The sequence below is a fragment of the Haplochromis burtoni genome, unplaced genomic scaffold, assembly GCF_018398535.1.
Source record: "Haplochromis burtoni strain Fernald_Lab_line unplaced genomic scaffold, NCSU_Asbu1 Contig_125, whole genome shotgun sequence".
Classification (NCBI taxonomy): domain Eukaryota; kingdom Metazoa; phylum Chordata; class Actinopteri; order Cichliformes; family Cichlidae; genus Haplochromis; species Haplochromis burtoni.
Genome location: NW_024582486.1, coordinates 1621163 through 1647744, shown reverse-complemented (window position 1 = coordinate 1647744; position 26582 = coordinate 1621163). Strand labels below are relative to the sequence as shown.

At 41.7% G+C, this 26582-nt stretch overlaps 1 protein-coding gene across 2 annotated transcripts in view; it reads right to left on the bottom strand.

Annotated features, from left to right (window-relative positions):
• The window catches only part of LOC102302950 (zinc finger E-box-binding homeobox 1), a 29619-nt gene extending 4792 nt beyond the window's left edge, over positions 1–24827 (bottom strand). The window contains exons 1-6 of one of the 2 annotated variants that reach the window (XM_014335965.2): positions 24474–24827; positions 5040–5324; positions 3485–3694; positions 2432–2628; positions 2118–2229; positions 326–1845 (exon numbers count right to left, since the gene is read on the bottom strand). In XM_014335965.2, the coding sequence (XP_014191451.1) occupies positions 326–1845; positions 2118–2229; positions 2432–2628; positions 3485–3694; positions 5040–5324; positions 24474–24531 (2382 nt within the window). In that variant the 5' untranslated portion in view covers positions 24532–24827. The remainder of the gene's footprint in view (positions 1–325; positions 1846–2117; positions 2230–2431; positions 2629–3484; positions 3695–5039; positions 5325–24473) is intronic. The other variant, XM_005929701.3, reaches the window with a different exon arrangement.
• Positions 24828–26582: the final 1755 nt, after the last annotated feature.

The following is a 26582-nucleotide window of genomic DNA, read 5'->3' as shown; positions in this document are numbered from 1 at the left end:
AGGCATTTTTGAGACGGATGTTTGTGTGTCTGTTTTTCTGTGGAAATGCTTCGCGTACACTATAGTGTAACAATCATACCAGATGGAGTCAAAAACTTTACAGGTGTGTGCTTGACACAAAAATAAACCCTGAGTTCAAAGACATATGTAGTGTGATTCATGAATGTAGTAGGAGTTTAATATCTGCTCAACTGTTGCTGATGTGACTGCCAATTCAGCGTTTTATAACATGAGATCATCTAAGTATTGCTCATGTTTCGTTTTTGTTATTTATATAACATCTTCCACAAGTATACGTTACACACCCCACAAACGCTGGGCTCACCATTAAACCTTGTCTCTCCTGATAAATCTTTTTCAGTGTAGCCTCTGCGTCTGCCTCCATCATGTAGGCTAAAGGAGAGAGAAACCCCGGGGTGTTGGCCGTCTGGTTGAATGGAATTGATGTGATGCCTTCATGCCCTGAAAGCCCCACACCAGCCTGGCTGAACATTGGAAACCCATTGTACAAGGAACCTGGAAACACAGGAGCTCCGGCCACACTGAAGACCGGATGCGAATGCAGGGGGAGGTGTGAAGTCGGACTTGGTCTACCAAGCTGTTGGGTCCCGAGCTCCCTCCTCTCTCCTCTGCCTGAGCTGCCATTAACAGTTTTGTTCCTACTGCTCTGGTCAGAGAGCTGCTTGGGCAGGGAGAGGTCCAGAGGTTCGTTCTGTGCAGACCAGGGGTTGCTGGTTTCTTTCTGGGGCGAGGACAGTTCAGGAGAACAACTTGTGAGGTCAAGGCAAACCGGAGAAGTGAATCCTGAGGACAGAGCTCGTTTCCTGCCTCGAGGTGATGACAGCTCTGGGGAACGGTGTGTCAGCTCACTTGGGCTGCCCTTTTCCTGGCTCGGCCAGTGCAATCGCGAAGACAGGGCGTTATGGTGGAGCTGTGGGGGCGAGTGCATTGCAACCAAAAGGTGTTGTGGTACGGCGTGCCAGTTGTGCTTCTGTGATGGCGACTTATTTCCAGAAAGACCATTTGTCACTACACTTAATTTGCTGTTTTCTGGTTGGAGGACAGATCTTGGAAAGAATATAGACGGTGATGACGGGGCTTTACTGCGAAAACCCTCGGGTACCTCCGCTGCTTCTCTGTTGAGCTGACAGAGGTGGCGCTCATGATGCAGAAGTGCAGCCACACTGGAGAAATGCTGCGAGCACCAACGACACATTATCCCAAGAACACCCCTCTCTGGTTCGACCGATAGCGTGTCTCTTCTCCTGTCAGGTGAAACCTTTCTCTCATGTGATCCTCCGTTTTGATGTGCTCTTCTTTCCTCTTCATCTCCTCCTTCTCTGACAAGATCTTCATCTTTTTTTACGTCTCGTTGAAACATCTCCTGCAGCATATGCTCAAATTTGGTCCCCCCGGAGTGGAGATAAGGCAGTAGACTGGTCCCTTTGAGCATACTGGCCCTCAAAGAAAGCTCTGATGGGTCCCAAATCCTCGCCAGGTCTGACGCACTGGACAAGCTTGCGGTGCTTTGATTGAGATCCTGCAGTGAAAGCTGAAGGGGATCCACCGGTACTTGACCCAGAGGCCTGGTATTATCTTGGTTCTGCAAAACTAGCACCGAGCCCTTTTCATTACTACTTCTACCCCCACCAGCAGAGGGAGATGTTGGAAATGAGTGGGGGTAGGAGCTTTGGCTGTGTCCATTAAACACCCCGCTGGCTCCTCCTGGGTTTCCTCCTCCATGCCCGCCACCACTAAGGCACTTTTTACTGCTTAAATGGGAGCTGTAGGAGCCAGAGTGAGAGAAGCGTTTTTTGCAGTTGGAGCACTCGTAAGGTTTCTCTCCTACAAGATGAGACACAAAGTGGAGGCATTAGAGTCAGGATGCCACAGAGCAAATTGAAAAAAAAAAAAACCTTTCTGCGTGGGTGTGATCTTTTCACATTTTTCACAAGTCTCTTGTCCTGTGATGAATTATACTCGTTTCCTGTCAACACATCAATTTGGGTATAATTTTATACCATATAACTTGCAAAATAAGTAAGGGTTAGCGATAGAGTGGAAACAATAGCAAATTGATGGGTGAGTACAACTGTTTTGATGTTATTTTGTCTCACCGCTGTGGATGCGGAGATGCTCTTTGAGGTGGTGTTTGTACTTGAATGCTTTCCCACACTGCAGACATTTGAACTTCCTGGTCTCCATGCCTTGGTCCAATGTCATGGCACTCTAGGGCGACAGAACATTGTAATCAGATTTAAACTACAGCACAGATACTCGGCTTTTTTTAGGATGTGAAGACGTAAGGTTGCCACTTCTGTGGATACACAGTTGCAAATAATCACCTTATAACGCTACATAAATGTTAATAAATAAGTCGTTGCAGTTCTGAAAGAAATTTAGCTTTGAGTTTCTTTTTGTGTCTGCTCACTTTGTCCTGCACTGGGTTGTGAAGTGCTAGGTGCCGCTCCATCTCCAGCCTAAGGGTGGCAGTGTATCCACAGAGCGGGCAGACCATGTGCCCCCCCTCCCTGTCTGGACAGTACTTGACATGGTCCCTCAAAGAAGCTCCTCGAGGATATACCCTGCTGCAAAATGGGCAGGCCTGCTGGGCCCTGCCTACATCTGCTGACAAGAAAAAGGTGACATTGTTTCTTTTGATAGATCAGTTGAAGTTTTATATAGTTTCATTTAATATACCCATCTATTTTAGAAGCCACAATATATATACTCTCAAGATTACAGGTTGCCTCAATAATGCGTAATTGTTTTGTGTAATTTTAACTTTGTTTGTTTGTATTTGTCTTGAAATGTGCTGCCTCTTGGCCAGGACTCCCTTGAAAAAGAGGTCTTTGATCTCAACGGGACATTCCTGGTTAAATAAAGGTTAAATAAAAAAATAAAAATTGAACTTCCATAGGATGCATCTTAAATAGAAAAGCAGCTGTCAGTATATCGGCGGGCATATAAGCCACCACTCGTATTCTACTTAGTACAAGCAAAGTGACCCAAATAAATAAAATTAATAATCATCTGAATAAAATAAGAACAAATTAAAAACAAAAATACAATTTTTATAAGGACAATTAGACAGTGGGCTTAGATGCGTGCTTTAAAATACTCTACAGTTGCCACTTCTACAGAATAAAAGTTTGTGAGATTTAGTGTTATATTTATTTATTATTACATATTCAAAAGCAAGTACACAGAGCTGTGCATGTACAAATGACCTAACCTGAACTATGTAAATTACACTCTCACTTCGCTAACCTTTAACCTCAAACTAGCAGATACATAAAAAGCCATTACTTTGCTTTTTCGTTTCTGAGAATTACATTAGCATATATGATCTGATATATGTTATCACTGCGATTTGCTGTAAGCGTGGTGGTAACCGGCAGCCTCGAGAGGAAAAAGTTAGCATAAATTAATAATTGATTAGGTTCTTGTTGAGTATGATTGCAGCTGTGGCACTTTGGCCTACCTGGTCCCTCAGGTGAGCAGTGCTGAGCACCTGGCGACCAGATAGCAGGAGGCAGGTCATCGTGCCCTCTGCTCGGGCGGTACACAGCTGCCGTGCCATTATGGTTCAGGTGATCTAAGAAACTAGCTGAGGTAGAGGCCTTCCTCAACTGAGCCAGGATTTCATACTGGGACAGGTCCTCCAAGGCATTCTGGGAGTCTGAACTCTTACCTGCAGGGAAAGTGATAAGCATTGGATATAGAAAAATATAAGTAACTATGAATTTATACGCATGCATTTTTAACTGAAGGTTAGGACTTGATTAATCTGTTGAGATGTGTTTCTGCTTTATTGGCTATTTTAACAGAAGAACACCAGCATCGGTACAAGGTTTGTTTTTCATTCAGTTAATTACCTAAAGTAGAATTAATTTTTTTTTAAAGCACCAGAAGAGGCAGCTGTTTATTAAAAAAAAAAAAAAGACGGTGTACAACAAAAAGACCCCCGTGTGATTCCTTTGAAGATACATATTGATATATTACTGTTCCTGGGTTATCCAAAAGCCGGTGTCGGTGCTTTCTCTCTGAGTGTGCGTGTGTTGTCAGTGAAGCAGCATGTGCGCGCAGACTGAACATCAGTTGCCAACTTTCACTGTGCAACTGAATCTAAGGGGACTAAACTGTTTATGTGAAGACTGACAGATGAAACAATGAATGTAGGGAACTATTTGGCCAGATATGAAGCTAGATTTAAAAATTCTTTGTGATTCGTGCCCTTGAGCAGAGTGACAGGCAGAGAGAAAAAGCCACAGATGTACGCGAAGAAGAGACGGCGCCTCCTATCACAACTCCAGCCAATCAGCTCAGCTTAAAAGCGACTTTGAGAAAGATTTTTCAAATGTTTGCAGATGTTGGCATATTTTGAGCTGTTTTTTAATGTGGTGAAGGGAAGAGCCTGTGCGGTTGAGCGTTGTAAAAACTCTGCTTCGCCTTCATCAGGCAAGGCCAAATCACACGAGGCGAGGGAGCTAAGTGATTGTTAGTAGGCAAGCCGCGTGAGCCTTTGATCTCTCCTAAATAAAAGGGAAAGCCTCACGTCGCGCAGTTCTGATTTCAGTACCGTAACGTCACCTCTTTGATGCATGGAAATATTGTGACATTGTGTGGGATGAGTTCTTTTGTCATGCTTTCAGAAGGCTGCCTTTTCAAAGAGAAGAGTGAAAAAAAGGAACAGCTTGTAGGGAAGGCATGGTTTCACGAGGAGCTGATATGAAGGTGTATCTAGAGGGCTCTGAGAAGCATCATGAGACTGGTGGTGTTGCATCAGAAAAACACACAAACTTGTTTACACATACAGTAGTATTAAACACCCCAGCAGCAGCAGCAGCAGCAGCAGCAGCTTCAGTTGTTTCATACATATACAGTATATGTACATTTTGCAAGCATAACTGATTTGCTGTGTTAGCCTGGGCTTAATTCTGTGGAAGCACAAGCAGCAATATTTTAAAGCTCAGAAAATATGGAATTAATTTAGAATGGCAAATGAGGTGCAGCTATTATGTAAGCTTATAACTTACAGTACATCCTCAGCGGGTCCTGGTCTCCCTCCCTTTCAGTGGACATGAAGGATGCGTCCTCTGTGGCCTTGGTCTCTGACTCCACCTGGCCCCAGCAGTTCCTGCTGCCGGGGCTGAGGCTGTGCGGCCGGGTGGACTGAGCAGGGCTGCCGGGCTCCTCTGTCCCCTCGCTGGGCGTCAGGCTCGTCTTATCCAGGCTCTCCTGGCAGTCCTGGGGCTCCAAGCTCCACAAACCCACCTCATCCTCCCCCTCAGATCCCAGTAAACTCACTTGGTCGGCATCAACTGCAAAAAGATGAGACAAAACTCTCAGTTTGGACACAGGACTTCATTTTTCAATGCGGCAAACCATCAGTGTGCTCATTAATTCTGAAATGGCACGCTGAAATTTCAGTTTAAACAGAAATACTCTGCGCGCGTATATTTATTGAGACACCACTTACTATTTTTGTGCCGTCCAAATCAATAAACGGAATTTTTTTAACCATCACTCAAAATGCAGCAACATGTGTTTCTTATCATTTCAGATGGCATTCAGCGGGGTGAGCTACAGATTATTACTAATGAAGACCAGAGACAATGCTTTTAAATAAAAATATGTGAGGAACTGAAACCAAACAGGGAAGAGAAACACAAGCAAAAATTCAAAAATGTTTTGCAAATTTTAACAGTCCAAAGGGGGGCAAACACAAAATGCTGTTGTTATTTATTGTAGGTTTGCCGGTTGTTTGTTTGTTTGCATTGTTTCTCGGAAAGTAAGATGAATGACACTCTTGTCCTTTTTAAGTCGTTCAGTTGTTTCTCGTTATGAGACGCTTCGTTTGGCTTTTTGTGGTTCGATGTGCGGTTTATGATCAATATAAGTAATTTCTGGTCAGTCTCCAAAAAAGATAGTTTGAGTCTGACGCAACTGAGAACAAAGTGTGGCTTTCATTTTGAAAATAAATGAAAAAAAGACGTGTTACCGTACCCTTAGAAAAGACATATAATATACAAATGTATTAAATTAAGGCCACGATCAAACATAGCATTTTGAATGAGTTTATTTAATTATTCCATCTTTCTGTCATTGGAAAATATTTCAATATAAAATTACTTTTTTGTGGTTATTTTATGTCCAAATTCATTTTTCAATCACTTGATGGTGCGTTGTGTGACTATGCAGCAGGAATGTAATGGAGCAGTCAGAAAAAAAGACACATAACATATCGTAATTTAAAAATATGCCCTATGTGCCCAGAATGGAAAGGCGCATTACTTTTTCCCATGGCAAAGACAATAAATGACAATCACAAACACATGCCTTGGATTTCATATGTAGGCTCTTATTTCCAAGGCTTTTTTGAGGACGCTCTGTTTTTTCCTCTCTGATTAGCAATATCTAATCACAACCGAGTAACGACCCTGTACGACAAAGCCAAACCGTTGTCGAAGGGTGCGGGAAGGCCGTGCCGGCACACAGAGGGCTCCATCTCTAACCTCCTAAGACCCGAACTCTTCCACGACATGCATTTTTAATTTCTCACTGATATTTGGTCACATTGGGGCCCGATGAATGTAAAAACAAAGAATTGCCAGATTTTTTTTTTTACCTTATTTTTGTTTTTAAGAAAAATAAGAGCCACAAATGAGGATATTCATTTAAAATTTTGATAGAACAGTAGCAGTACAATGTCCTCGTAAGTGGATATCAGGCGCATGTAGAGCAAAATTGAGTATTTTGGTCTAAATAACCCAAAATGCGATGTCCACATATGTGGACGGCAGGTCCTAGGAGGTTAAAAATAAGGATTCTGATTTGCAGCATTTCAGCCATGCTCTAACTTTTCTCTTTATTATTATAGGAGTGCCTTATGTTAATAAGATCAGAAAGAAAATAAGGTTTCACAGCTCATTAAATTTCATGAAACACCAACAAAGTTTATTCATTAAACTGTCAAAACAACGCTCAGTCACTCTTGAAAGATTTTCATTTTTGTTTGAGCTGCTCCAACAACACTCACACTGGCTGATGGACACAATAATTTATGAGTGCTTTGCTTTCAACTCATCTGCACATCAAGCTACAGCCCACAGCTCGCAGTGACACAAGCCAGTGACTAAACAATGACTACGGGAGACATTTTAGAAAAACCTAACTCATCAACTTTACAGCTAGAAGAAACAAACACACACAGATAACACACACACACACTCACTCACCGTAATACTGAAAGCGCATGAGGGGGTTCAGTACTACGGAAGGGGGCAGCCCACAGTCACAAACACCTAACGCATACTTTACACATATTCCTTTGATTAATGCTGGCTAATCTCAAAGTGGAACACCTACATGTGTATCTGTTTGTATCAGCAGGTTGTGTGATCTGCCCCAACTTCACTGCACCAGGGCACTGAGCGCAGTCAAGCGAAATTCTGGTTCATCTGAGGCGAGTCAACCAATGCATGCTTCAAGCATTGCTGCTCCACAAAGGTGGAAAGCAATGACTTGCTTTTATGGGGGGAACAAAACCGGTCATTAAACGTGGTTTACCGTAGCAGGCACCTATGAAGATATGCGATGCGGTTAAAGGCGGCCCATCGGGCCTGCAGGAGACTCGGGGATGATAGGACGTACCGCTGGGACAAAAATGAGGAAAATCTGGTCTGGATTAGCATCAAATTGGCTCTAATTTTCTCTCTCATAACAGTGAGTGACACTGAGTCTACATGTGCTGTCATTAAAGCACACCGAGCTGGATGGTTTTCATTATCTGGCCTGTTGATTTATTTATTTGGATGGCAACCGCATCCTTCAAATATTTTTTTGTTGGAACAGGACAGTGAGATATTTGAAGAGCGTGAGAGTGCCTGCATTGCCTGCTAAGTAGACACTAGGTACAGAGGAGTGTAAGAGTGATGGATGCACGTAGCCTGTGAGCATCATAAGAAAGTGTAACTTGTAAAATGAGAAAACACACAGCACAGCACAGCAGAAAATAGTACACAGCCATGGTGCAGGAACTTTAGTGTGCGTGGGAAGAATGTGACTCATATCCAGACTGTGCTGCATCATGCTTGACATTGTCGATCATTCAGTCTTCAGGGGACTGATTCTGATCGTTTGACAACAACAGTGTTCAGATCACACACTGGAGTGCTATTTTAATCTGTCTGCTGCTTTCCCTGCATGTCAGTGACAGAACATCTGAAAGATTGGCGGCCTGACTGCCAGAAACACGTCTTTTTTTATAAATCCTGGCACGCCAGTCAGAACACACACTGCTGTTCTGGTTGTCGCGCGACGTGCAGTCCATCTTGAAATTCGTCTTAAGCCTAAAAAGTGAAACTTATCATTTGGTTGTTCCCAACGAAAAAGGGAGATAATGCCTGAACCACTTCATAAGCACAAACAAAGATTTTACAAAAGTAAAGTTCCAACAACAACAAAATCTGGCATAAAGAAAAAAATCCTGTTAGCTCTGAGAAGTGCACACAGTCTCAGTGCTGGCCTAAATCGGCACTGTTTATATGCCCGAGGGCATCTCCTGTACAACACCATGCTAAACTGCAGTTTATTTTACGACGCACACATGTGATCTAGTATCGGCTCAGTAATTATGTGGCTAAATGGTAAACACGCAATAATTGAAATTACCTTGTTTGTTTCTTCTGGTTTTAAATGGCAACAAACAAGGCCAAGCCCAATTTACCGCCCAATGCAAATGTTCCCATTCCCATGTTGATTTTCTACATTTAAAAATTAATACTTCAAAGAAACAGTAAAATGATTTAATATTGTTAATGATATTCAGTAGATTTTTACTGCTCAGTGGGAGCAAAAATTCAATAAAACTTTCTTTTAGGGAAATATTTAAGTCATGTTGGTGGTTGTCATCCAACTGAAAATGGTTACTTCTTTTGAAGAGTGTAAAAGCTCTTGCCTGGATTTTATATAAATGCGCAGAGTATGAAAAAAGGTTGTGTTGTCATTTTTGGTATATTCACAAATCAAATTCTGTGTATATCTCATGACAAGCCTGGTATTAAAATTTGTTTTAAAAATATAAAATAAAAGTCAATATCAGAAATTAATTTTAAAGAGCTCAATTTAGATCTTGAAAAATACTCCATTTATTTAATTTTTGGCTGCAAACTTTGAATTTATTTTACTTTATTACTTTTGAAAGATTCATACTAAATCACAAATCAAGGAAACATTTTTACAATAATCAGAAAAAAATGATGATTTGACACAACACATGTAAATGTAACATGAGTCATGACACAGTCCCATGGTGCCAATCTCACATTGAAATGACATCTGATGCATTTCAGTACATTACTGTACAACATGTAGGTGGTAAAACTGTCAGAATCAACATTCACACAGCTGAACACACAAAATTAAAAGCGTAGCTCTCCGCCATTTCTGTAGCACACACTAACTAAATATATACATATATATATATATATATATATATACACGCATATCTAAATATACTCTGTGTATTATTTTAAAAAATTGATTTGGTCAGTGTGTGAAATAATGCTTCTCCAATCATTGTAAATTTGCGATGAGTTCACAGGTGTCAAAAGAAAACACAACACTTGCTATTTTGAACTCAATAAATTACCACATGAGGGTCACGGACGCCCACATGCTAAACGAGAAACAAGAGCAGGAAGATGTCTGTATTGCCATTTTACAGTACCTATGAGAGCAGTTCAGAGGCGAGGTAGGTCCATGTTCATCTGCACAGCACGCTGGTGTCGATAGCTATCACCTCTGTTTAAGAATACATCGCAAAAATCTAATATGCGCTTTAAAAAAAATTTCACTGTGGCAGCTCTCCTATTCATACCTGCTGTCTGACATTCGCACAATGAGTCAGGGGAGGACCGCAACCAAGAACAAACACCTCCCACCTGATCTTCATCTAAGCAGCAATTCACATTCTCTCTATGACTCTCAGGGCAAGGGCGACTACTGATTGTGGCACCCTGGCCTGCTTTAGTTACTTACCTTCACAACACTGAGTGGAAAAAAAAACATGCTGATCCCAATGTGCCAGACATGTCTTATGCCTCTGTTATGATAGTAAATTTCATGGCTGGCAAAAGAGAAATCAATGTTTCCAGATTGCAGATTGTTAAGATGCTGGATAGCAATAATATGCAAGTTTAAAGGCGAGCTCAAGTGAATTGTCATCTGAGAAGTTTTCTCATGTTAGTATGCAACTCTTAATTTCAAATTTTCCACATGTTTTACAGATAATATAATGAGGGCTGACAGCAAATTGAAGATTAAATGCTCCAAATTGCATGTTAACCAGTAGGAATGGTGGTAATGTAATGTTTTGCTGCACTTTTACTGCATTTCTGTGGCCAGTGAAAAGGAAGTGCAAACATTCTTGTCTAATGATGGAGAAAATAACCACAAACACATTGATATGAAAGTCTGTGTTTAACAGTCAACTTTTAATTTAACTTGATTGCAGTCGTATCTTTGCTGGTTGGCAGCGAGCCACACAAGCACGCGCACGCACACACACACACACACACACACACACACAGGAAAAAAAAGTCTGCAAATGGCTTCTGGCGAGAACAAGACTGAAAGTGTGACACACTGATAGGGATTGTAAAGGTCATATTAGTGTGGAGGAAGAGATGCTTAAATGTGATGTGTGGTGCAGTATGTGATTTTGCATTCTTGCAGTGTGTTTGGTACACAGCGTTGTGGTGCGTGTTAGAGAAATGGGGTGACAACTTGCCTTGCACAGACACCAGTGCAGGAGAAAGATTACTGCGCAGAGCGTAAACTATACTAACGGCAAGACAGAGAGAAAGAAGAGGTTGTTCTGAAAGGAAGAGATAAGAGAATAAGAAAAGAAGAGTGAGGAGTTGATAAGAAAATTGAGAGAAAGAGACAGAAAGCAACAGTGTCAAACTGTCCCTGACACAAATCCTCCAACTGATGCTGAACTGTGAAAACACGTTACAGAGGGAAATTCCCTCTGCAGACACACATAAACTAAGTTACAAACATAAGCTGCGGGCAAAACGGGGAACAAGACCAGCTCACTGTGTCAGAAAACTGCAATACCATCAAATGCAGCAATAAATGTGTGTGTGTGTGCTTGTGTGTGTGTATGCGCAAACCTTAAAAGAGTATCTGAACTGCAGTCTGAGATAGAAAAGTGGAAGTCCATGCAATGCCACAGCAGCACAGTCACAGCTCTGTGCTTTAGATGTCCCACTTATTAAGAGACACCACCCTCTCAGAATAAGAAAAAAGGAAACACCACCACAGCATTTGCAGCCGAGGGTCAACATCTGCCTTTGAAAGACACAACAATGAGCTTAAGAGCTAATTTCCTTAAAGCCGATCAAGGCGACGAGAAAACAGAACAGCGTTGCGATTTTGCACACCAAGCATCGACCTTTAAATTGACAACAAAGATGCTGTATTGAAACTATTTTGCCTTTGTTCAGCGTGGTTTTTAATGATCCGGTTCAATTAGGGCCCTTGTGACACAAAAATAGAACCGCTTTTGGCATTTTTATACCTTCAAAGGCACTGAGCCATTTAGTGATACTAACAAAGTTGATTTGTCAACAAGTTATGCTTTTAGTGTGACTGCGCTGGTGTTAGTTTCATTATTCACATATGAGCTCTCGGTTCAATTTCAGAGGACGCTCGGCAAATCAAAGTACAGCCCCCAAAAACGCCTACTGTAACACACATTGTCGAGCTGTACGCAGCTCTCATGGCTGCTTTGAGAAGGCCAAGGCATTTGAAAATCAATTGATATCAGTATTACTGATCTGTTATACTTTATCAACATAACACATCACTGCGCCAAACAGACCACATGTGCTTAATGGAAACCTGCTCTGATGCGAGTTCAAACAGCTTAGAGATTAAACCAACAGCAAACAAGCAAACATAGTGTACGCCAGGGCAAGCGAGCAAAATGAACTGTACGCTTACTGTAAATTACTGTAGTTTGCCGGTAAGTTAGTCGGCCTCATGGCCTGCTGTTGTCAATAGCTTTCGTCGTCAATCCAAAACACATTTCTTTCTCTTTTCTACATCTGATCGGTCTAATCTCCTCCTTCGCGCTTCGTCATGCGTCCCGGATATCTATGCTTAGTTTCAGCACGCTCTAAATAATGAGGAGAATGTGTGAATTAATGACTGGTGACTATAGCAGCCTAACTGTGTGTACAGAGGTTAAAACACATCTGATTTGGTGCTGCAGCACGATGATGCCATGATAGAGAGTCAGACATCAAGAATGCAAAGGCGAAAAGAAAGAGGAGTAGTCAGAATGAGCAGTGACAGGAAAGCCGTCCAGATAACTTCTATTCTAATCACACCGCAAAGGTGCACTCGCGCCGGCGAGGCGGTGAGAAAAGTGTGACTCAATTTGGAGGTGCATTACAAAAGACAGTGTGAAGAGGGACAGGCACTCTCATCCCCACTTGTACAGTCCCACCCAACTATGTATTCTTAGATTGTGGTGAGTCAACTGTTGACTTCCATGATATATTTTTGTAACCTATAATGATCTTATATGATTTTAAGCACAGAGTTGACAGCTGCTTTAACAAGAACTTAAAAGTTAACAGCTTTACAAGTTTCAGGAAGAAGGGATATAAATCATTGAGTGTCTCAATACAACAATTTCTATCCTCTAAGATGGGTAACGTCGCTTTATAAGGAATGCTGCTTTAACTTAGTTATAGACAATGCACGCATAACCCGAAACACACCGCAGCGGCACCTTGCCATTCTGGGTTAGTCACTTTGTGTGTTTTCACGAATGCTGAAGGAACAACAGAGCAGGAGGTAAATGAAAAAAAGTAGAAGAAGAGCAAGAGGAAGAGCAGCACCTCTGCCTCACATTTTAGCCTCTGCGTGCAAATAAAAAGCCAAATAAATGGGCCCTGAAAACTATTAAAGCAACTCGAGTTAAAAATGACTTGAGCAAATTTTGCGGTTCATCGAACAGAATCACATTGTTTTTTGCATTATGTATGCGAAAATGTAGCAATCAGTTTTCCTCTTTGCAAAAATGAGGCAAGGTGTGGTATGAAGAGGTGTGCAACAAGGCTTTGTGGTTGTCTGTCGTCTTCCTTTGGAGGTTTCCTGTATGCTGCTGCCTGCATGTTTGCCACCGTGTTTACCTGTCCTCCCGACCACCGCAGTGACATTTATCAAAGAAAACAATGTTACCTTGACTGACACAGACTTTTACCTTCAAAGCAAAAGAGGTTTCTGCATCAGTGACCCTCTTTTTGCAGTGCTGCATGCCACACAGTAAAGAGAAAGAGTCAGATGTACTAAATAGTAGTTTAAAAAAATCTATCTATATATTAGGAACTAGAGCAAAAGGCAAAACTGCACATTTACGTAACTTATATATTCAAGTCCACAGTATTCACTGTTCACAGCAATTGACCCCAGTTGAGCTTTTGTAGGTCCGTTTTCATTGTTTTGATTCCAAAATGATAATAAGGCCCACACGAGACAATCAGAAAGTGACCTACTAAAGTTAGAAAGTGACACACTGCCACCATCATTCTGGACTTCCCAACTTTGTCAGGCTAAATTGCCCTTTTTGACTCACTTGGTGTGTCAGTGACTCACCGCTAGTGACAAGTTGACTTCACAACTGCATACATGCTGTGTGTGAGAGCGTGTTTGTGTATGCATGAATTATGCTTTGCTGCCATCGCACTCTGTGTGCATCTGCTGCAACTCAGAACGGAGCTGGTGAGAAAGGTTAGCTCGGTTAGAGGAACACGTTATTTCGAGTTGGCCCTTCGCCTCCTCCTGTGGCGCGGTTTCCGTGTGCCGAGGGATCGGTGCTGGAATGCAGAAACGGTCACGGGGGGACCCACGCGCTCACCACATTGTGAATCAAAACCCAAACTGTGCTTCATTAGACTCCTGTCATTGCAAAGACTCTCACACCACTCTATAAATATCCCAGTCTGCCCCCTCCAAATTTGTTTTCCCTCTTTTTTCTGACACATGAAAATGCTCAGGGACTGTTCCAGACTTCAGATGTGGCTCTTTATTTTGTACGTTGGCGCAAGAAACCACACAATAGTGGCTCCTTTTGAATATTAAAACATTCCCTGACGGGGATACAAAGGTTCTGAAGTTTTTTAATAGGGATAAACACTAAATAAAACTTCTCTTTGAGCTTAACAGTTATGCAATGTGGGATTTGGTTAGTTCAACTCAAGCAGCAACGTTGAGTTACTCACTCCATGAGACTTGTTTTGAGGGGGAAACAAGTATGTCTGGTATCCCACTGACTTAAAACATCTGTATATAAGATGTGTTAGAGGTGTTTTGCATGATTTAGTATTAAGAAAAGATCAAAAGTCCTTAATCTGAGCACTTAAAGCAGATTTAAAACACAATACACTTCTGAGGAACCCACCCCATTAAGTTCTGAAAGATCAGAACACAGCCCACAGTGGTATTCGCCACTGCAGAAACACACTGAGCTGCTTCTATAGCTGACAAAAGGACTGATCAGCTTCACATTCAAAAGTGAAAAATAGTAGAAAAAGTATAATATCCAATAACATGTCTTAATCAAGCTTTGTAATAATACATTTTCTTCTGTTCAGACAGCCTGCTGATGAGACATACCTAACATACAAATGTGGCGCCATCCTCTGGCCTATGTTGGCATTACAAATCCCCCAAATGAGCGATTATGACACCAAACTATCAACTATCAAGTGACAAAATGTGACGTCATCATAGCAAAAAGGAAAAAAAAACGTGCTGCTCTGCTTTATTTTTTGGCCTTTCTCTAAATTGCACACGTCCGTGAACAAAATCGTCTCCCCCTCTGCCCTGACCGGCTTTCTTTTGTCACTTTTTCTGTCCTTGAAGCGCGCACACGTCAATAGATGCAGACAAAAAAGAAAAGCACGCGCTATTAAACTGGTCGTTCTGTGGTTACGCAGTTCTCATTAGTAAGATTTATGAATCATACTGCATATTAATTTACACACATGCGAATACTGGTTGCTTGCCACTTGATACGTGCCGTATGTGCGAGAGAGAGAGAGAGTGTGTGTGTGTGTGTGTGTGTGTGTGTGTGTGTGTGCTGTTGTGCAGAAGAGGCCTGAAAACCAACTCCTTAAAAAAGAAACTAATTAAAGTCACAGAGAAAAAATGCAAAGGCAGCAGAACCACACAAGAAAGTGTGTGCATGTCATTACTGACCTGGCCCACGTTTTAGAAAAAAGAGGCAAGAAGAGAGAGAGAGTGTAAAACCTCGACGAGTGAAATAATGTGCATAAAAAAAGACTCAACAAGGAAAACGTTTAAAAAGCAAACTTGGGGAGTTTAAGAGGATCTTTGATGTGTATCAGAAGAGGAAAGCAGCCTTGCGACTGGGACGACAGTAATTTTAAGTCAAAGCAGAAGGCTCGCTGACTGGCTGCCTTACTGGCTGCCTGGCTGACTGCCTGGCTGACTGACTGTGGTCTTTGATGGCGCTGGCTGTTTGAAGTGGTTTTCGGGGGATGGGAGCAGCGTGTGGTGTCAGTGGGACAGGGGAGGTACTCGGAGAGGGGGGGACATGATGGCGACCGTACAGCATTGGGGGAGCCCGGGTTGGGTGGAGCAGACGACAGGGAGAGAGGAGGATCAAATAAAGAAAAGAAATGGATAAAAACGGGAAAGTGAGATATGTGGTAACAGCGATACAGAAGAACCGACGGGATGATAAAGAGTAGGAAGAAAGAACCAACGACTGAGGGGAATGAGGGACGACAGTAAAAGTTTAAAATCTGTGGATTGACAGTTAATGAATTCACAAAAGTAAAGCTTTCAAATCTCAGTCTCGTCCCAGGATGAGGCCTGGACACATTCGCACCTACCGATTACTTGTATCATTTAAGTGATGTTACCTCCCTCTGATAAGCTCCCAGGGTGCCTTATGACTTATTTCCCCTTGCATCCCTCCTGCAGTGCTGCACACATGCACTCTATAATCATAACTACGCTGCTTCCCTGAGGTACCAAAGTTCACTGTGCAACTAAAAAGGAAAAAGAAATTGATTTTGTACAACTTTAAAATATATATATATTTTTTTAACTCTTTGACTTTCCATTTTTCTTTTATGAGTAACCGGGCCTTATGATTAAAAACCTTCCCCGTTTTGGCAATTTTGCAACCTGTCACATACCACCAGAAATTCTGCAAAAAAAAAAAAAAGGATGAGATAAGACTATCTAGTAGACTGTTACATGATGATAAATGAGAGATTGAACCAATACACGCTGCACTGCTTCCTTTCTAGCCCATAATACGTCCGGTGTATGCATCATGTTCTTTATCATACCTGAGCTTAAGCCTAGTTCGCATGATCTCATAGTGTATAATTCTAGCATGCATCTTTGCTCCATGTGAGGCAAGTTTGACCAGAGTGTTTTGGACTGACCACGTCCGAAAACATGGCGTTTAAAAAACATACGGCTTTGCAAGAACGGGCATCTCATTACTTTTCTAAGATTTCCAGTTGCGACCTTATCATGTTTACTCCTATGTATGCAAAATCACTTGACTGATAACATGAATTTTTGCTGTGCAGAGGAAATGCATTCACCATCTCTAAAGTGTCTGATGGAGAGGCTCAGGGTTTCTTCCACTCGCAAAAGAAACCCAAAGAGTGAGCTAAAGGGAGTGTGATTGATATCAGCGTTTCAAACACCGAAAGCCTCGACTGTTACAGGTGGGCATTCATTCCACAGGTGAGGAATGTTTACTCCCTACCAAGTGACTGTGTGTGTGTGTGTACACCAGAGAGATTGATGTGCAGGGCAGATATAGGTGGTACCAGGTGATCACAGGTACAGAGAGAGGGAGTTGAACTTTCCCATGCGTTCTTGTTGTCAGTCCTGGCTTGTTAGAAGGCCCTTTTGTAAAGAGGTACTGCGGTGTGGAACAAAAAATAAACAACAACAACTCACAGATTAACTGATGATAAAGTATTCCTTAGTTACAGCACTAGTCTGGGTATTTCAAACATGTGCAGTACTGTGCAAAAATCTTGAGCCACCCCTCATTTCTTACATTTTGCATCCAAGGAGCCACACAGAGCCACACACTGGGCTTTCTGAGGGTCTATCAGTGTTGTTTTACTCAGTTTCAGTCAAGTCCTTGCACCTGACCATTTTCAGAGGAATGCTTTTTTAGGCTGCTAATGAATCATTCAAGCAAAACAAAGGTCACTAACTGAAGTGTTATGTTTACACATAACAGACAACTTAGCAAAGAGACAATTATAAATTGTATTTTTAGACACTTTGTTTTTAGTAACAAAAGCACGTAATTTGTTCTGATTTGTTTAGCTGAATTGGCAAAAGAGGGCCAAAAGTAACACATTCTGAAAGAATAATATTTTTTCCACTAATGAGGTGATTCCCAGAGAGCCATTAGCTGAAAACTTTGCATATCTTGGCGTGGTGTGCAGTGTGTCCTAAAACACATTTTTCAGAAACTGGACAAGAAGAAAAGAAGAAGTGACAGTCCGGAAAAGAACAAAACAAGCAAAAAAAACCAAAACGTATGCATTAACTGTTCACTGAAGCCTCGTCAGAAGTGGACTAAGAGCATTCTTAAGAAAGGGAAACAGGGAGACGAGGCTGAGGTAGGCACGAACTGGACTGATAGTCTGTGACAATAGGACAGAAGTACAACAGCGATTGTCTACGGTGGAGGCTCTGTCATGGTTCATGTCTGGATTTCAGTCAGTGGTCAGAATCAGAATCAGAATACTTTATTAATCCCGAAGGAAATTAGGGTTACAGCAGGCAGCACGCTAATGGCGCATGCACACTTACAAAGGAACCTTCTGACCAACTTTACACAAACATCACATTGGGGAGACATGTCAGAGAATTAGGCTGATAGGAAAAAAACAACGAAAATACATAACATGAGGTAAGAGGAGGAGAAAAAAAACTCCACTCAGACTGAGCTCCTAGTGGGAGAACAGTTTGATAACAGAAAAAACACCTCAGCACAAAAAGCACATGACTATCAATACATGGTGTAGGGGATAGAGGTTATATTATAAATGATAAATGCAGAAATATTTAGTCAGATTTTGCTCCACCGTGCAATACCATGTGGAAAGCATTTGGCTGGCAAAAACATTTTTCAGCATTACAACAAACCCAAACACACTGACAATGCAGTAAAAGCATACCTAGATCGAAAACACACAATGCAACACTATCAGTTATGGACTGGCCTCCTCTGAGCCCGGAAACAGTTTGGTCCTGACAGAGATCAGAACAAAAGGAAGAAACCTCCAAAGAAGAGCTTTGCATGTACTCCAAGATGCCCGGAGACCTTTTCCTGAAGACTACTTAAAAATTTACAAGCCTGCCTAAAAGATTTCAGGCTGTGTTGAGAAATAAAGGTAGTCATAAAAAATACTGACCTTCAAGCTTGTTAGGATTTTACAAACTACTCATTATATTATATATATATAATATATATATATATATATATAGTGGCATATATATATATATATATATATATATATATATATATATATTAAAATATATATATATATATATATATATTAATATATATATATATATATATATATATGTATATTCGTTTAATGTTTGCTTGCTAATGTTTCAATAAATTGCTGCACTTATTTTGCATTTTTCTAGCAAAAGATAAATAAATGTGTGGTGGTGCAAGACTAGTGCACAGTACTGTAGCATTTACACCACATAATAATGCAGCATTTTAAAGCTACATACACAATTTTTAAAAAAACTAATTAAGCTGGATTTATGGTTTTTATTCATAGAGAAGAATTTTGGGAATTTAACCAATGCAGAGTTTATACAGACGGAGTAACAACAGATAGAAGTGAAATTTTTTTAAAAGGAGAAAATAAAATGCTAAAAAAAAGCTCAGATGAGAGGCAAAGACAAGCTGCAGAGGAACGTTTTCCTTGTTATTGATTTTGTTGTTTTGCACTTGGTTTTCCGTTGGCAGGAGCCAGGCTAAAAGATCAACAATGGCATGAACAAGCTCATCATATTTTTGACACTGCCCCCAGGTCATGGTAAACACAACTACAAAGTTCTGAGTAACACATAAGCAATACCAAAACAGCACTATGGTAAACCACAGCTCCTTTAATTCCTTTTACCAATCTTTATGCACTTTAGACTCTCTACTTGCAGTTCACATGCACCACGTGTTTAACCTATCTATTGCAATACTGTGGTAATGAAACAACATTTTTAGTCACCAGAAATGAGTTAAGCACTGACTAATATTAATCTTAAAGACATTAAAAACCTACCCCCCCCCCCCTCCTCCCCTGCAAAAAAAAGTAAACTCTGTCAAGAACAGATGAAAAGCGATTAAAAAGAAGAAAAAAGTGTTAAACTGATGAATCCACAGACAGTGTTTTTTGGCAGGTGTTATGTGGCCTCGCCTTAGCGGTGATCAAGGCAGAGCCCACAAATACTGTCCATCTCTCGACCTCATATCAAACTATTCCTCATTCAATCTCCTGCCCTGCTTCCTTTATATACTGGCACGCTCTCAGCCAGCTGAGGGGGCCTTCCTGCCTGCCAGGCTGCTCTCATTTCTCTCCCTGTCTCTTTTTCTGACTCTCTTCTCTCTTTCTCTGCCACCCATCTGGCCCTTGTAATACATGACAGCTGAAGCAGGGTTTCCAAATTTAATTTGAGGTGTGATAAAAACAGCACATATCTATAAAGTGTATGCAGAGAGCCTGCCTATCTGGATAGTTTTAACCTCTTTTTTCTGTCAAACATGTGCAGCATATCAAACACACAAACGCAGGCTGCCTGCAGTAAAAGAAGATCCACAAATAGACTTGATGTTGAGAAGCAGTGCCAAAGCAATGTCAAAGAACATAATAATAAGACTGCAAATGTTCTGAAGGTAATCGATTTGCAGCATCAGGGTATACAGTGTGTTAAACTTTCTCGAATCTCCAATGTGAAAATACAGTTGTTGTTAAATATGTGATAAGTACATGCCCAGTCACCTATAAATATATACACACACAAACACACACACATGCATACACACCTCATATGCTTTGTGGCCAGCAGTGTTATCTTACAGTTGAAACATGTGTGATCCACAGACATACACTCACTTCTCGAGTTTCCGTCTACCGAGGCCTCTTCATAACTACAACGGAGTTGCAATTTTTCTACTAAAGAATCAGAGTGGTGCAGTTTGAATGAAACCCTCATTACTGCCAGCATCTCCCAGCGATTCCAAATTAATTGCATACTTTTTGTTGCCATACCCTGAAAGGGACGCTTTTGTAACAGCTGAAAAAAATTGGAAGAAACCACGGCACTGCATTAATTAATCATTGCAGTGGCAATATTTTCCAAGTAATCGCTGCTGGAGAGGATCCCTGCTATGGCAGTCGTGCGGCATGAACGTACAGTAAGACATGAGACTGTTTTGGCGGCTTGGCTTTGTAGGAAACATCAGAATGAGCAATAATTGAATGAGCATGTTTAAAAATTCCAGAGGGACTCAATCAAGGGATTCCCCATTTCTGCCGTGTAGATCGGGTATCAAACACGCAGAGCAAGGACGGGAGAAATCTGTGACACTTGGAGCTGTGGGAACGTTTGAGAAACAAACAAGGAAACGCTTAGATTGTCCTTGATCCATCGCCCATCGTGACTCCTCTGTTTCTACCCTACACACCCCTCAAACCCTACATCTCATCTTTTATAACCGAAGAGCTGTTTTCACCAACCCCATCATTTCCCCACCTCTGTCATCTTCCTCTCTTCTCGTCTTCTTCTGTCCCTCCCACCCGCTGGTTCTGACGCCTGAGCTGAGCCCCTTGAAGAGTCCTGGTAATAAACTGTGGTGCCTGAGCTCTTCATTGCTGTCTCGCTCTCCCCACCCCTCATCCCAGAGCGCCGATACATCTGCCATTAAAGTAGGCTCGGTCCAAAAGGCCCAGCCCCTCCGCTCTGTACAGTACAAGCACGTCAGCCTTTAACGTTCCAACGCTTCCCCCCACCCCCCCATTCTCTCCTTTTTCTTTCTTTTTTTTTTTGTTGCTCAAATCCTTTGTGTACAGTGTGCTATGCTCACTGTGGCAGCGGTGTGCCAGAAAAACCCACACAAACACACGTATGCGCACACATACACAGTCAAAGACACACAGCTGGGCCCCAGCTGCATACAAAGACTGGGGTTTGGAAATCAATGAAGGAGAAAGAAGAAAGGGGGGAAAGGAGTTTAAATATATTGGCACTTGAAAAAAAGGAGAAAATGAGAAAGGGAGAGAGAGAGAAAGCTTTCTCTTAAACAGGCACATCCACTCAACGACAGAGTGAGGTTTTTAATGAACCAACAAAACATAAAGTGCAAAGCAGCAGAACTAGATATGTTTGTGAGGGTGTGCACGGTCCTGAAAGCAAAGATTCAGTCTGATCACATGTGACAATGTTGTTCTGGCAAGAAATGGCTCAGGGGAAAGCCCAGATACAGTTAGAATAAATTATGCCAAACAAATGCAATAAGAGAAAATAAGATATGAGGAGTTGTTTCATTACGTCTGTTTTACAGAAACTGAAATAACTTCTCACAAATCTGTCTCGATCCCTTTCACTACTCTTCTTCTTTGACAATTTCAGCATCTGTGTCACTGGCTGTGTACAGAGGCCTGATGTTGAGCTGGCTGTGTTCTCGGCTAATTAATTCTCACACTCTCTCTGGTAGATCAGTAAATACAGGTTTAACTGTATAGGTTTCCAGTCTTGATCGCGGGACTGTTTCCAATCTGCCAGGAATGAAAAGTTGTAATTTCCTCACATTGCTCGATATTGCTGAACATTGACGGTTTTATTGGGGTAGACAGAGACATAATCAATGGGCGCCTTGGAGAGGGAAGAAAAGTTAGTGCTTTTTCTCTTTCTTCTGGTTTGGAAGAGATCCCCAGATCTCTGTCTTATGAGTCGGGTCTGCCAAATTCATTTGGTTTTATCAAGGACCTTTAACTCCCTCCTCGCACAGCCGCCTCCAGCCCAGCACATTCCAAATCCTGCTTTAATACACAGGTCTGCACTCTAACATGAGGATGCACATGCAGCAAGCATGTTGCACGCAAAAAAAACCTCTTTGCATGCACTGAATGTGTTTGTGGCTTATACTTTGTGTAAGTACTCTGGTTGGTGCACTAAGCACTGATAATAATTACAAAAGAGAGCCTAAAAATAGATGTTTCACAGAAAACATCCATCAACATGAGTTAATGTGACTAGGCTTAATATCAATTCATAATCAGTTTCCTTTCAGTTCCTGTTCGTTTTTAACATGCCTTCATTTCTTCAGATCCTATTACTTAATAAATTTTACTGGAAACTGACAGCAGGTGATGCTTATCTCTTCTCTACGATCACTGCAAGAATTTAAAAAAGAAAAAACTGGACAGTTTTTTTCTGGTGGCCTGATAAGTGACAGGTCCTTGTCAGTAAGTGTGCTTTTTAGCTGATAGCTTTCACGGTAGCGTGATGCTGTTGATCTGTGAAACAGAGTGAAGTCGGTCGACAAACTGCATCGTGACAGTCAAAGGTGAGAGTGTGCGTGTGTGTGCACATGCACACACGAGTACCCGTTAAAGCTGAGCGGTCAGAGAGGATCTCACCCTGGTGACGCTTTGCTAGAATTCACACCTTTATGAATAAAATGAGGAAGCACTTAAAACAAACTAATAAACGAGCAAACCAACTCCTTACACCAGCTAGCTTTGTCACGCTTGCATGCCAGATCTGAGGCAAACAACAGCAGTGTATGGTTTGCGATGGCTCTTAAAAGAAACTCCATCCATGTGTTTATGTGCGCCCTTGCCCTGGCCACTTTTTAATGACAAAATATGCTCTGAGATGACAAAAAAAGAGCCCAAACTAACCCAACTTAATTCATTCTGTCCTGGGGATTCATTTACATTTAGAGTAATGGCTTTCTCTGCAGTGAAGTGCCAGCAGCATATACTCCATTATTATTAGCATAATTCAGAGGTTTTAGTCTAAGGTTTCCATTTGATATATTTAGAAAGGGGTTTCAAGTTAAACTTAGGGTTCGAGAAACATTCAGTGTTCAATGTTGTGGATAATTTTAGAGTCCGGGGTTAGGGAAGTAGGATTTGATTCCAACATATATTTTCAGTCCTTATTAGAAGGCTGGAAGAACAACTGTTATTTTAAATGTGTGCCTATCAGAACTCACAAACAGAAGCAAGGATACACACACCTGAAGAGCGACAAACAAACATGTGCTGCTTGCTGCATGCAGAGCAGCGTCTTAACAAACTTTCTAAATACAGCATGCAGTCTTGAAGTTCCTCTTAGAACAGTTTTGGGAAGTGCATGCAGAGAGACTGACAAGATCTGAAGCCTCAAGGTCAACTGACACTTTCAGCTAATTCTTGATAATCAAGATGGATAATCACAAAAGAATTAGAGAAAGATAAAAAATGTTAACTGTGCACCATAGCAGAGCTGAAGAGTTGTGCACAAGGAATTTCTGCTTTGAATCACATTTAGAAATTTTGTTTTTTAATGTACATATTTTTTAATGTGTACTTTTATTTTCTTTTTTTTTAAATAAAAACCTTTTTAGTTGCAGGACACTAATTCAAAGCTTTTCCTTTTTCTCCAGATGCTGCACAGTCTATTTTTGACAACCAGCAGACAAAAGAATATCGAACTGCATAAAAGTTGCTACAAACTAAAAAAAATCCAACAGTAAAAAATAAGGGAACTGAAACCTAGAAAGCTGCAGTGTCAGAGCAGGTTAACTTTCCGCGTGAAAAGCAACTAAACTGCGTGTCAGAGGTTGCGTACGAGCCAAGCGCACTGCACTACATAACAGGGGGACTGTGAGATGTAGTTTGACAACAAGGATTTCCTAGTAAGGAAACTAAATTAAATAGTCTATCCGACTTCATTACAGTTTATTGGGCTGTATATAGTTCTTTGTGCTTTTTCTTTTTATTTAGAAATGATTTTTTCTTTTTAAATCAGTAAAGAAAAGTCCAAAAGTTTTCCTTAAAAGCGAGCAGCCACAAGTTTTGAATTCCCAGGTAGAATAATCCCTGTGGTCCAGACCGAAACTGACGGTTCATCCCTGTGTATTAATCTGCAAGGCTTTCACAAGACATGTAAGGGGAAAAAAAGCGTATGAAGCATGAAATTATAGTATACAGAACAGCACTAAACGGGGGCTAAAAGAAAGTGTAGTTTTCATCTGGAAATCACACAAGAAACGAGCGCAGTTCTCAGCGAGGGCTCCTGCCCGCTGCAGCAACACGCCAACATCATTACCAACTTTTTCAAAAAGTTTTCGTCTTCACGCCTCTTACCTCGGTTTCTCCTGGGGTTGGCTTGTTTCCTACGCTTTCCCCGACTTTCTTCTGTCATCTTTGGGCTTTGTTTATTTTCAGGAAAAAATAAAAAGTTGTCTGGGGAGCGGTGCGACTGCGTGTCCTGAGTGGCTGCCTTGAGAATGAATGGTGTAGAAGCATCGCCTTCGGTCACAGCGGGAGCCTCAGACCTTGATGGGACTCCCACGCGAGCGAAGGCGACGAGCCGTAAGGAGTGATGTCAGCGGCAGAGGCTGGCCCTGAGGTCAGTCTTGGCATAATAAACATACACCTTCCCCAGTCCGAGTGCTCATACAGCCTGACAGTTACAAAAAACAAAAGACCCGACTCTGTTACACTTTGACAGCATATCTCGAATTTGCTCCCTTGCACCTCCTCTCTACCCCGAAAGCGACAAGGTCCTCGTTGCCTCCATCTATTGGGGAAAAATTAAAGCCATACTGGCCATACTGAAAATGTTCCTCCATGCATTATCTAAAGACAGCTGCTGAGATGAATGAAAATGTTATAAATTATTAATGCAGTTAAAGGTGAATTAGGCTGGGTTGTTTATGGGGCCAGTTATTATTAAGATTTTTTTTAAAAAAAACAATGGTGAGATTTGGTGATGGGATTAAGAGTGTTCTCTTCGTTGCAGGTGTAATTTTTTATAATTTAGCTGATCAGGAAAGGCTCTCCCTGTCTCTGCAGCGTGAGCTCCTTTCTCATGGAGCCTCCACAGTAGGCGCAACGTCTCTACTTGAATCTGTAGGCTCTCTGCCTGGGACTAAATTATAGGCTCAGTCTGCAACATTTTTACACTAAATGCAGGTTAATGACAACAGGTATATATAACCCCTCTCCATCGCCCATCCCCCCTCCCCTTCCCCCTCCCCTCCGTGTTTTACGGCTTGGCTATTATTCAAGCCGCAGTCGCACCTGCGCCCGAGTATCCCGGAGTGGACCCCGTCCTGCGCCCTATTCAGCTTGGGATGGCTGTAGGAAGTGATGCATTGACAGTCTTTTGTGTTGCAACCTGCACCGTAATCTGTTTTGCAACTGAAAAAACATCCGAAATAAAACTCTAACGTAGCGTTCAGGACCCCTACCTTGGCTCTTTTTTTTTTTTTGCCCCCTCCACCTTTGAGTGGCTTTGCCGCATAATAAGAGCGACCAGGTAGCTTTTCACGGCGCATAATGTGTCCCGCTACAGGGAGTCCACGTGGGGTAAACAAACAGGGACCTGACAGAGTGACCCAGATTAAGTTAGGCTAAAGATGGAGAAGTAAAGGGAGATTATACACACTGACTTTTTTTTTAACGAGAAGGCAACCCAACAGAAAACGGAGTAGCCAACCAGAATGAGCAGACTTTAAGAATCAGAATAAGCCTTAAGGGATATATTTGAAATATATAGGCATTTTTATAGTACTCAAATTACTTCCATCTTGTTACTTTTTCCAACACTACATGAGCTCAACTTTACATTTAAAACAAGACCTATACCCCGTCCCAAAATACATTCCCCTTTCATTCCTTTGCCATCATGACATGAGGAGGGTTTTTTTTTCTTTAATGGATTCTGGAAGAGAAGGCATCCTGAAGGTGGGGAGGGAGCACAGGGCAGAAGAAAGAGAAGGACACAAGGGTCATCACGGCTCTTTGTGGTAGGATGGATGGAGGAGAGGGTGGAGAGGAGGTGGATGAGGAGGGGCAATAAACTTTGGCACAGATGAGGGTCACAGGGGTGCAGAGGTGCCTCAGAGGTCCTGGGAGCTGCTTTCTTTCTTTTTTTGTAAATTTTAAATACCTCCACATCCACGTCGATGCGATGGATAGGTGGATTTTTCCAAGCAAAACGTGAAGTGATTTCACTCAGGTTATAAATTTTGGTTGAAGGTTACGTGCTGCCTGAGCTAAAGCATCTATTCAACAAACAAAAAAAGATGCGCTATATTACACTTATTTTCATAAACCGACTACACCCAGGTGCAGCAACGCTGTGGTGGTATAGTTTGAGTTTTGTCCTGTCATGCTTAAACAACACCGCTCTCTCTCTCTCTCTCTCTCTCTCTCTCTCTCTCTCTCACACACACACACACACACACA